Source organism: Carassius auratus, chromosome 32 (assembly GCF_003368295.1).
Source record: "Carassius auratus strain Wakin chromosome 32, ASM336829v1, whole genome shotgun sequence".
In the NCBI taxonomy this organism is placed as follows: domain Eukaryota; kingdom Metazoa; phylum Chordata; class Actinopteri; order Cypriniformes; family Cyprinidae; genus Carassius; species Carassius auratus.
The window spans coordinates 810,740-822,927 of NC_039274.1; the positions used below are offsets into that span (position 1 = coordinate 810,740).

At 39.6% G+C, this 12,188-nt stretch overlaps 3 protein-coding genes across 3 annotated transcripts; all 3 read left to right on the top strand.

Annotated features, from left to right (window-relative positions):
- The first annotated feature begins 6,586 nt into the window (after window positions 1-6,586).
- LOC113051263 (histone H1-like) lies at window positions 6,587-7,847 on the top strand. The gene has a single exon (XM_026214866.1). It carries the CDS (start codon window positions 6,728-6,730, stop codon window positions 7,340-7,342), a length of 615 nt encoding a protein of 204 aa, XP_026070651.1. The 5' UTR covers window positions 6,587-6,727; the 3' UTR covers window positions 7,343-7,847.
- Window positions 7,848-8,141: 294 nt separating this feature from the next.
- On the top strand, window positions 8,142-8,757 carry LOC113051272 (histone H2A-like). Its single transcript, XM_026214874.1, has one exon. The coding sequence runs from the start codon at window positions 8,237-8,239 to the stop codon at window positions 8,621-8,623; it is 387 nt and encodes a 128-aa protein (XP_026070659.1). The 5' UTR covers window positions 8,142-8,236; the 3' UTR covers window positions 8,624-8,757.
- A 1,930-nt stretch (window positions 8,758-10,687) lies between these two features.
- LOC113051267 (histone H3-like) lies at window positions 10,688-11,540 on the top strand. Its single transcript, XM_026214870.1, has one exon. It carries the CDS (start codon window positions 10,728-10,730, stop codon window positions 11,136-11,138), a length of 411 nt encoding a protein of 136 aa, XP_026070655.1. The 5' UTR covers window positions 10,688-10,727; the 3' UTR covers window positions 11,139-11,540.
- The last annotated feature ends 648 nt before the right edge of the window (window positions 11,541-12,188 follow it).

Sequence of the window (12,188 nt, forward strand, 5' to 3'; positions counted from 1 at the left end):
TTCTAATTGTTTTGTGCCGTTTCGCTGCAGTGTTTTAATGTGAAAGGCTGTAAATTCTCTTCAAGTGTTCAGAGAAATACATCGCGAGCTCGCGGACATTTGGCTGTCGCGAATATATCATGTTATTACTTTAAACAGTTCAGAAACATCTGAATTTAGCTCTTGGTGTGTTCTAACGCGTAGATTGCGTGCAATCGCCGATATAATTTAATTTTAAAAGGTCTTAAATAAGAATGAATTCGCTGGTTGTGAGCTCCTGGAGACAGCCTGAGCTGAGCAGCCGTGATTCTTCTCTCTTCTTTCTGACTGCTCTCTGCCCAGAAATAAATTATTAATGAGCCCTGACCCCTGTAATAATCAGATATGTTGGTTTAGCTTGTCAGTTTGAGGGAAATTGTATTATTTACTTGGTATTTTTAACCGGTTTGAAAGTGAAACGAAACCCGACTCCTCCCTTAATCTCGGGTATTGCAACTAGGGGCGCAATTTTTCTCAGATAATGTAAGTCTGTGGGTAATGTATTTTTTAGTGCTGTCAATCGATTAAAAAAAAATAACTAATTATTCGCACAATTTTTTAAAATTAATCGCAATTAATCACGATTAATCGCAATTAAAAGACTGAAACTTTTTGGATATGTAAATGTAAAATGTAAATAATTAATGTAAACTCAAGACAAAGAAACTATTTAAATTCAAAATATGATTGTTTATTGGAATTTTTGTTTAACTTGTAACACAGATTTTCTCATGTAAACAACATACCTGCAATAAACCATCAATATCCTCCAAATTAATTGTTGGCTTGAAAGCCATATTTATTACAGAAATAAAAACACAGGCATGTAAGTACCATTTGAATTTCAAAACAATCAATGCGATAAAAAAACAAAAATTATTTCCATGTTGAATTCTAAGTGGACTGCAAAAAAATTCCAAAGTATAGTCATTGCCAGTGCTTTAAGTGGGCCGGTACGCACCGGTACTCAGTACCGCCACTTCCAAATATAGCTCTTGAGCATACCGCCACCTCTCCGTGCGCCCAGAACGTGCTTGTAGCGTACCGGTACGCTCATTTGGACATCTGTTTTAATAGAGGTTTTAATCTTTTACCTGCACTGCCGATTTTCAGAGCGCCCTTCACAATGCAAGCTTCCTAATTCATCCCACCCAGAGCAGAAACTACATTACCCATTCACCCTTAAGTTATACAAGTGAAAAGCGCATGTGTCGCTTTTCCCACTGTTAAGTGTCAACAACTCAACGTGGCCGGAGAAGGTATGTGAAACTCGTTGTGAGTTATACTAAAGCAAAATCTTGAGTATTTATTGTCTGATAAACATTAAAAACTGTCTGCGGAGGTTGAGTCGTCCTGCAGCCCCCGCTGGCTGCTCATTGGCTGCAGCATCTTTTTTCTAAGTTCTAAAAAAATACCGTAGACGGCAAGGCACACATTTAGATATTCATTTATCTAATTAATCTATAGCCTATGCACAAAGACAATATGATATTTTTGTCCCCTTTTTGTTTTAAAGCTTGATGAAGAGAGAGAGCGCAAGTTGCTGCAGCTGCGAGGAGGACAGTGATGCACGCGCACAGGAGTGATTGACAGTTCGCGGCACTGTGTACAAAAAAATACTCCGCTACACAATTATTTCGTTATTTTCTTTTAAGCTTATTAACGTTAGTGTTACAGAAAGGTCTGATTTACGCACTGTTACAGTCATTGTTTTTTTTTTTGTTTTTTTTTTTTAAAACAATGATGACTAAATGAAGAGTAATGTTTCTTGTGGCAGACTGAAGAGTAATCCGGCAGAGTTTTATACTGAAACTTTCCGTATAAAAGTCCTTCCTTGGTCTTATCCATATTTCTTTGCACGTTGAACACACATAGACCACAACTGGAAATAAAAATAACTGCAACCGCGTTAATTGCGTTATTTTTTTTTTAACGCGTTAAATATTTCAAATTAATCGAATGCGTTAACGCGCTAATTTTGACAGCACTAGTATTTTTACATTTAAAAAATAATAATAATAATAATAATAATAAAAAAAAAAAAAAACTTTAAGTCTGATCAGTCTGAAAAGATATAGCATAAAGCACCCCCCTATGCTGCAGGTGTCTGCCGAGTTTGGGGCTTGTGGCTTTAAAGCCCTAGGAGGAGTAGTTCAGACTTTTTAGGACCATAAGAATAATAATAAGAAGACCTTTAAATAGCATAACAGTATGTTGTTGCCAAGCCAACATAATAAGTTTAAATAGGATTTCAGTAAGTCTCAAGCCAACTTAATAAAATCAGTTGGAGAGTTAACCTTGGCTGTTACTTTTGTCAACAAAGGTGTTGAAATAGATGTGTTATACATTATACGGGTTCACATTGTGAGCGGTGCAGAAGCAGCAGCAGAGAGCACATTAATGTAACGCGAAAGCATATTAAAATAATGCACGAGTGTGAATCTCTCTGTTCTCACGCAGATCTCCTTTGCTCTCACAAAACCAGATGCGCATGCTCAGATACACGCTTCTCTCGCCTGGATAGAGTGCAAGCATTTAAAACGTGTCTCCTCTCACTTAAACTGCATCCTGTGCCTTCACAACTCTCTCTATGCTCGTGTGCTAGATATTAATTATTCTCACACATTTTTATTTGTAGCCTTTTACCGCGTGCAGTGTGAACGCTCTGATCCGTTAACATGGGCTCAGAAAAAAGGCGCATCACAGACAGTGTGTGAACCTGGAGTTAGGCGTATGCCCAGTCTGCTCTGTTCTCCGCTAGCTGCATTCTGATTGGTTCTGATAGCGGATGCGGGAGGTCAGGGCCGCGGGAAATCCTGCTATAAAGCACACGCTCAAATCGTGATTTTATGACGGTTTCTATTAATCGCACAGCCCTAGAATGAACAGATAATGAACAGAAAATAACTAGGGCAAAACGGGAGAACCAGATCCAGCCAGAGCTCAGCAGCGGATAGACAGAAGAGCAGTGAGGAAACACAACAGCCATTCATGCGTGTTTGAATGTGTTGTTCTGTAGCATATTCAGCAAAAATATTAATTGGTGTATTATTCCTTAATCACAGTTTATTTGTATTTTTTTGTTATTTAATTATATGTATTAAATGTGTTATGATTTTTTTTTTACATATATTAACAATATTATTATTTCTTTTAATAGTAATTGGCGGCCCACAGATTGAAAACCCCTGAATTAAATAGTAGGTTTCTTTTCAATTCAATTCAATTCAAGTTTATTTGTATAGCGCTTTTTACAATACAAATAGTTGCAAAGCAACTTTACAGAAAATTATGTTTCTACAATATTTAGTAATAGCTTATGACTATCAGTTTGTGCACGTTTGACAGGATTTGTAGGAAAATTAATACAAGACGTAGTCAGCTAGACGATGAACATTATTAATATTATTAATCATTATTATATGATGCTAGGGGCGTAGATTACGCGGGGGACATGTCCCCCTTTTTCATGTCAAATGTGTTAGCATAGAGGTTCTCAAGAGCTGGTGTGAATAAATATAGATTTAAACTCAAAGATACAGGATAGTCTGAGCATGAACTGATATTTTATTCGGACCCAGAAGCGAATATCAGTGTGTGTTTCATTCATCATCTAAGCCGGAGCGCGCTCTCGCGCAGAAAGTCATTGCAGGAAACTCCTAATATGGGCAACAGCGTCCAGCTATCGCTGTATGAAAACAGTTGTTTTGACAGAAGAACTGCAACTTTTGGAAACACGAAGACATTAATATATGATTGCGACAGTATATGGTTTTACAAGTAATCTCCAGCTGGTGATAAATACAGTATATCAACAAAACAGTGCTAATTGACATAGATTTATTACAGTATAGAAACTATTCTGCCTTATTATGTGATAAGTGTTTGTAATATATTTAAAAAAATATATATATATATATATATATCATTTTTGTTATTGTCAAGCAGTTATAGATTTCTAAGCAAATTAAAAGCTAGACATTAGAGAATAATTAAAATTGCCTATAGTATCCACTACCACAAATCTCTTCTGTTCACCAAGCCTGCATTTATTTGATCCAAAGTACAGCAAAACAGTAAACAGAAATATTTTTATTAGACTATCTAAAATAGCTGTTTTCTATTTGAATATATTTCAACATTTCGAGATTTTAAAGCTTGCTAAATAAAAGTATTCATTTCTATAATTTATTTTCCAAAAAATATATATTTTTGAATGATATACCGTATAATGTTGCAAAGGCATTTTATTCCACATAAATGCTGATCTTTGGATCCTTCTATTCATCAAATAATGCTGATTTTTTTTTTTTTTTAAATATCGATAATCAGCAAATCAGCATATTAGAATGGTTTGATTTCTAAAGGATGTGACACTACTGGAGTATGCTGAACATTTATCTTTGATCACAGGAATAAATTAAATTTTAAAATATATTCAAATAGAAAATAGTATTTTAAATTGTAAAAACTTTGACAACTTTTGCTGTACTTTAGATCAAATAATTGCAGGCTTGGTGAGCAGAAGAGACTTCTTTAAAAACATTAAAAATCTTACTGTTCAAGAACTGTTGACTGGTAGGCTATAGATTACAGAAATGTTCTATTATAATGTTTTATATTATATTGTAGTGTGTGTGTGTGTGTGTGTGTGTGAGTGTATATATTCATTACTGCCCCCGTCACTTCTGAAAAGATGGCTACACCCCTGTATGATTCAGTCACACTTGTAGCAATAATTGTTAGTTCTGTTGTTGATTCAGGGTCAGCATCATCTGAGGTCCTCTGAGAGTCAGCATCATCTCTTCTCAGGTGTTCTGGATCCAGACTGGAGCTTGTGTAAATCCTAGTTACCACGGGATGAAGATCCAGCAGAAACAGAGAAACACATACAGACATCATTAGCATAGCTGCTGATCCAACAGAGTAAAATTAATTAGTTTAACCCAAGCTAAAGAATAAAAATGCACATTTGATCAGATGCAACTACACTCACAATTTAAGAGATACATTATTCGAATGCTTGGCGAAAGAGATGTGTTTTTAGTCTAGATTTAAACAGAGAGAGTGTGTCTGAACCCCGAACATTGTCAGGAAGGCTATTCCAGAGTTCGGGAGCCAAATGTGAGAAAGCTCTGCCTCCTTTAGTGGACTTTGCTATCCTAGGAACGACCAAAAGTCCAGCGTTTTGTGACCTTGCTGTCAGACAGAAATCTCACAAATTATTATATTTAATAACAAAATGAATGTTTAGAAATGTAAACGGCTATTTCCTACTGACACACTACAGCAGAAGATAGAAATAACTGACTTAAAACCATTTTTAGCTGAAAATACTACTGCTCAGATAATCTTAGCCACCACTGCATACTGTGCATGACATGCTAATCCTAAAGAGATTTTAGTTTATTTACATATAGTACGTTTTCTTTTCCTTTTTTTTAAGTATAGAAAACAAATTACAATGTAGCTATAGATATATAAATACACACACACATATAAATCAACATAACATTTCTGTCCATGCATTACCCGACCAACATATAAAAGGTCTTGTAGTCTTAAAAGAGGCTGTATGTTATAATAGCTTTTTCAAAACAATAGTTACTGTACTTTTGAGTAAAATATTGAGGACAGTTTATCATAAAATTATCAGTTTTATTAAATGTTTTCAAACAGGACATGATTTTGTTTAATGAACATCGTTATAAAAAATAAAAAAGGAAAGGAAAAAAACATCACAGAAGGTATTTAAAAATCATGTTTCATTTTGACAAGTCGAAATTACAACATCGTATGACATTGTCTTATGATTATCATACGTTTCTTCATGTTGCGTTAGTATCTGATAAAACCAACCCTCCTCAAGCCCATGAGATCCACACTCCTGCAGAGATTAGCTCTAACCCTGATCAGACACAGCTGAGGATGTGAATCAGTGTCTTCAGGATCATTAGAGAATCACATCTAGATGAGTTTGATCAGGAACTAAACTCTCCAGGACAAGATCTGAGGAACCCTGCTCTGAGTGTTTCCATCATCTACATTATTATGTTTTACCTGCACAGAACCTACTCGCTGGCCTCCGTTAACACATATAAACCTATTCATAGTTATTGTTGTTATTACTAGTATTATAACAGATCATCTGCCGAACAGACAGGACTCTCAGACTGGAGGTCTCCGGATGATTGTGCTTCAAGCTGCCCAAAACAACAGCTGTATCAAACACTGCACACGCGCTTCACTGATGCTCATTTCATTAAATTCATTTCCAAACTGTTTCTGAAACACACGGAGGACGAGTTTAATATTTATTCAACTTTCCACTTAAACGAGGCATTAAATGAACACGCGGCTTTGTTCCGAGGTTGATGCTCGCCTTGAGTTTGATCTGACCGGGGCAAAACAAACATTTGCTCGCCGCGGATTTTAGTGTCCAAAGAAAGCCAAGAACCTCTGCTTGGTGTTCACTTTGTTTCTACTGTTCCAAACTATTTTAACACTCGAGTTTTTCCCTTAAATGTAAAAGGAGAAAGCACAAGCGCGAGCGGCTCGCAGAGGCGCGCAGACACAGAGCGGGCGGGTTGAGTCTGTAAGGTTCTCATGTGTTAAATAAGAGCGCGGCGCTGTTCATCTGCTGCTCATTACTTAATCTAGACAGCGTTTGATTTGTTGAGTTCACTAAATACTCTACACACAGACAGAGATGGCAGAAACCGCCCCAGCTGCAGCCGCCCCGCCGGCCAAAGCGCCCAAGAAGAAGTCCGCCGCTAAAGCCAAGAAAGCAGGTCCGGCCGTCGGTGATCTGATCGTTAAAGCCGTGTCCGCATCCAAGGAGAGGAGCGGCGTGTCTCTCGCTGCTCTGAAGAAAGCTCTCGCCGCCGGCGGCTACGACGTGGAGAAGAAAAACTCCCGCATCAAGCTCGCCATCAAGAGCCTGGTGACTAAAGGCATCCTGCTGCAGGTCAAAGGAACCGGCGCCTCTGGATCCTTCAAGATCAGCAAGAAGGAGACCGAGACCAAGAAGAAGCCGGCGAAGAAAGCGGCTCCTAAAGCCAAGAAGCCCGCGGCCAAGAAACCCGCTGCTGCCAAGAAGCCCAAGAGCGCAGCGGCAAAGAAGCCCGCCGCTAAGAAATCCCCCAAGAAGGCCAAGAAACCCGCTGCCGCCGCCAAGAAGGCCACGAAGAGCCCCAAGAAGGCGAAGAAGCCCGCGGCGCCCAAGAAAGCAGCCAAGAGCCCCAAAAAGACCAAGGCCGCCAAACCCAAGACAGCGAAGCCTAAAGCTGCCAAGCCTAAAAAGGCAGCTCCCAAGAAGAAGTAAAAACCTGCTGTTTTATTCCCCAACGGCTCTTTTCAGAGCCACCCACAAACTAAAGAAAGATCAGTTTACTTAGTGGAATTAAGGTTAGGTTGAGAAACTTAACTAATTTGTGCCCCCATTTTACTTGAAAAACAACACAATAAATAAACAACGATGAACACTGAAGTGTTTCATAGATATTCCACGCAGCAGCAAAGATAAAAGAGCTTCTGAGTCGTTCTGTAGAACACAGTCATCACTAATCTTCCACTAAATCAACACTGAACTACAAATACCATCTACTGGATGTTCTGCATAGTACTAAATCATTTTTATTTGCCTTCTGACCATGGATTGTCAGCGTTATTACTGCTTCATTGTGTCTTCATAAATCAATGATCAACTCCTTCTCCACATAATAAATAAATGAAAAATCATCGCACCATGTATCAAGAAGCTGAACATCTCTTACATTGTCCAAAGTCAAACCATTAGTTCGTTTGATTAACGTTAGACCCACAGTGTCATCAGAAATATTTTGCCAAACATCTGAATACAAAATACAAAAAAAAAAAAAAAAAAGATAACTTAGAAAAATGTATCTGAGTTTAGATCGACTCAATGCTTTTATATTTTGACTTTATTTAGAAATGCGACAAAGGTTATCGTTTGATTAACATTCACTAGTTCCTGAATGTTTTCTGTAGTGTTGTTTCTTAAAGCTGCACAATCCGCGCGCCGGCTGTGGAGGCGTGGCTTTGAAGGTCAGTGTTGGAGGGAAGTTCAGTGATTGGTTTGAAATTTAACAGACTCTAAACCAATGAGCGACTCGCAAGCTCTTTTAAAGACAGTTGAGCGAGAATCGTATATTCATCGTTTCTGCATCTCTAACGTAGAACTGACTATCCATCAACAATGAGCGGACGAGGCAAAACCGGCGGCAAAGCGAGAGCGAAGGCCAAGACTCGCTCCTCCAGAGCAGGGCTGCAGTTCCCCGTCGGCCGTGTTCACAGACTTCTCCGCAAGGGGAACTACGCCGAGCGCGTCGGTGCCGGAGCTCCCGTCTATCTGGCGGCTGTGCTCGAGTATCTGACCGCTGAGATCCTGGAGTTGGCTGGAAACGCCGCCAGAGACAACAAGAAGACCCGCATCATTCCCCGTCACCTGCAGCTGGCGGTGCGCAATGACGAGGAGCTCAACAAACTCCTGGGTCGAGTGACCATCGCTCAGGGCGGCGTGCTGCCCAACATCCAGGCCGTGCTGCTGCCCAAGAAGACCGAGAAACCCGCCAAAGCCAAGTAAACCGAGTCCGCTCTGTTTCTCAAACACAAAGGCTCTTTTAAGAGCCACCCATTTTATCAGAAGAAGAACGTTTTTCTGACATACGATTCGGTTCATAGAGACGGTCAATAAACATATGCAAGTAAAATCGTAAACCCTTCAGACAGACAAACCAGAATGGTCTTTATTTGGTAAGAGTAAAAAAACTATTTGCTGTTTTTACATGTTTTCATACATGAATACATAAAAAAAGATAAAAAAAACTGAGATTAAAAAAAGAACACACTAAGACCAGTAAATTAGTTTTGCACATGCAACTGTAGAAAGTATGTTGTGAGTAGAGGTGTGCGATACCGCTAGATTTGGTATCGATCCGATACCAAGTAAATACAGGGCCAGTATCGCCGATACCGATACCAATATCGATACTTTTTAATAATTAAGGTGGATGCGTCTTCAACCTAAATCTAAATGAATTTTCATGACTTTTAATTTGTTTTTGTGATTTGCATTTTGGGTTATTAATCAGTACTACGAAAGCTTTTGTTCAGAAACAACTTTTGGTTACTTCTGATTTATTTAAATAAACAAAGTTACAAAATGATTACTTCACAAATATAAAAAATGTAAAAACAAATTCTCTTTTCAAATAGCATGTTAATAAAAAAATGTTTCTCCTCTTGTGCACTTCTTTTCAGGATTGTTTTCTTAAAGTCACAACGTTTTACTTCACAATGTAAAACAAATTCTCCTTATACAAAATTCCTGAAGCCGACATCTTCCACTATGGAAAGAGGCTGCAGGTCCTTCACAATCATTTCTGATAGGCGCCTTGTAATATCCACTGCTCTTGGAGAATCAGTTATTGATAAAATAATAAAAAATAATTAATTCTGGTGCACATCTAGGTGAAGTTTAAATATAGAAACTAGTATCCCTTTCACAGCTAACACAAAAAGGGTAGATCGGCCTGAAAATACAGCCATACAACGCTCTTCTTTCTCTCCGCCTCTGACTGACTGCTGTTAGAAATGCGCGGCTGAGCGGTGCGCGCGCCTGACTGCTGGTGGTAGCGCTAGTGGTGAGTCACGTGACGGTACAACACAGGAGAGGGGGCGGAGAGCAGTCTCGAGCACGAGCAGCACTCTTAGAGCTTGCTCTGCTCTGTGACAGCAGCAGCATTTTGACAAACACGGCCAGGTGGCAAAACGAGAGAAACTGAAACTTAAGTATCGATATTTTCCCGTTGGTATCGATCAATACCGATACCAACGTTGGTATCGATATTATCGATATTAGTATCGATCTGCCCACCTCTAGTTGTGAGGGAACAATTAAAATAATCCATTATATTCTTATTTACACCATATATTAATTGATATATTGCTCCCATATTATGAAATGCTATGTTCACATGTGAGGCCTGCTGGGTCTGAGTACAAGGAAATGTCACCATGACCTGCTTGATGAGGAATATTATGTGAGTAATGAGACCCATCAAGTGTTTATCACACATGAGGTATAATATGGTGTTCGAGACATGGGAAGAGTATAACAGTAGAGATGTGTGCTCACTTGTTTTTGTCACTCACAGCGGAGATAACTGCTGTATTGTCTGACCTTCTTGCAAGAAAACAAAATATACATAAAATACTGTATTTGATCATGTTTTTGATTTAAGAAGAACAATTATATTACAATATATTTACTATTGCCTTTCTCTTTGATTATTCTCTCTCTTTCTAGCTTGAACTTATTTGAACAATCCCTACAACTTGGTGCTCCAAGCACTCGCCGTGTCTGTTTGCCTCTTTAAGAAGAATCACTTTATGTATCCCCCAACTGTTAAATCTTTTGATAAAAGCGTTTACAAAATGACTAAATGTTGTGTGTAGTATTTGATTGATCCATAAAGTAAACGGAACAAAGCATTTTGAGCGGGAAACACAAACAGTTCGCCGTTTGAAAACAGGATATGCGCAGTCATTGGCTAGCAGTCGTGTGCAGGCGTCACACATCAGCCAATCACAAGCATCTGCAACCTGACGCCATCCTGAGATGCTTTAAAAGCAGCTGTGTTGCACACACGGTCACACTCGTATTCTACAGTTATTAAACTGCAGCGATGGCAAGAACCAAGCAGACCGCTCGTAAATCCACCGGTGGCAAAGCCCCGAGGAAGCAGCTCGCTACTAAAGCCGCCCGGAAGAGCGCCCCAGCCACCGGCGGCGTCAAGAAGCCCCACCGTTACAGGCCCGGGACCGTGGCTCTCCGAGAGATCCGCCGCTATCAGAAGTCCACCGAGCTGCTGATCCGCAAACTGCCTTTCCAGCGTCTGGTGCGAGAGATCGCTCAGGATTTCAAGACGGACCTGCGCTTCCAGAGCTCCGCTGTCATGGCCCTGCAGGAGTCCAGCGAGGCTTATCTGGTCGGTCTGTTCGAGGACACCAACCTGTGCGCCATCCACGCCAAGAGAGTCACCATCATGCCCAAAGACATCCAGCTGGCCCGCCGCATCCGCGGAGAGCGCGCTTAAACCCGCCCCTGACAAACACCCCAAAGGCTCTTTTAAGAGCCACCCACATCACTCTCAATGAGACCGTTTCCACGGGAAAACTCGATAAAAACATAGAAAAAAATAGTAACATTTTCAGACAATTAATGCTTTGGGTGAATGTGAGGCAAATTGTAAAGCGCTTTGGATGGCCATGTGGTCTGTTGAAAGCGTTATATAAATGCAGTCCGTTTACCATTTATACTTTTCTTAGGTGTATTAACGGTTCTAGATCTCCCTTCAAAGAATAATCACAGGCGAACAGTCAAATATGTTTTACAGGAAGAGGAAGAAAAACTAAAAGGCTTATGTAGATCATCCACCTAAACAATATAGAAAGCAAAAAAACAAACCACTAATGAAAAAAAAGGTGAATCATATACCCCAAAAACTAACCACATATGATAAATAAAATACATAAAACTGTCTTTTATAACATTAAAAAAACATTAAAACATTAAAAAAAGTGTAAGGAGACCCTCTGTAATAACAAGATGTCTAACTCTCCTTATTCTGTAGATGTATGTATTTTCCTGCTCAGATAATTGACTTGTTCCCTCCAATTCAAAGTCTCATCAAGTGAAAGTGATACACACAGACACACACACACACACACATTTATGCTGCGGCGCCCGGGGAGCAGTTGGGGGTTCGATGTCTTGCTCAAGGGCTCCTCAGTCGTGGTATTGAAGGTGGAGAGAGAACTGAACATGAACTCCCTCCACCCACAATTCCTGCCGGCCCGAGACTAGAACCCACAACCCTTCGATTGGGAGTCCAACCCTCTAACCCACGACTTCCCCCAAAATCAACAAAACCTCACAAGAATTTAGTTGTTGACACCTGAGTCACCTCAGTAGGCTCAATCATAGTTTTTGATAAATCCTTAGGGTATATTTGTTTTTATTTTGTATTATTTTGTATTTTTTTTTACCAGCTTGTGCTCCCATCGTACATCGGCGAGAGCCTCTCAGCTAAACAACCTTAACTTCACCTGTTGCAGTCGTTGAGACTTACCCATCAAAAGTAACA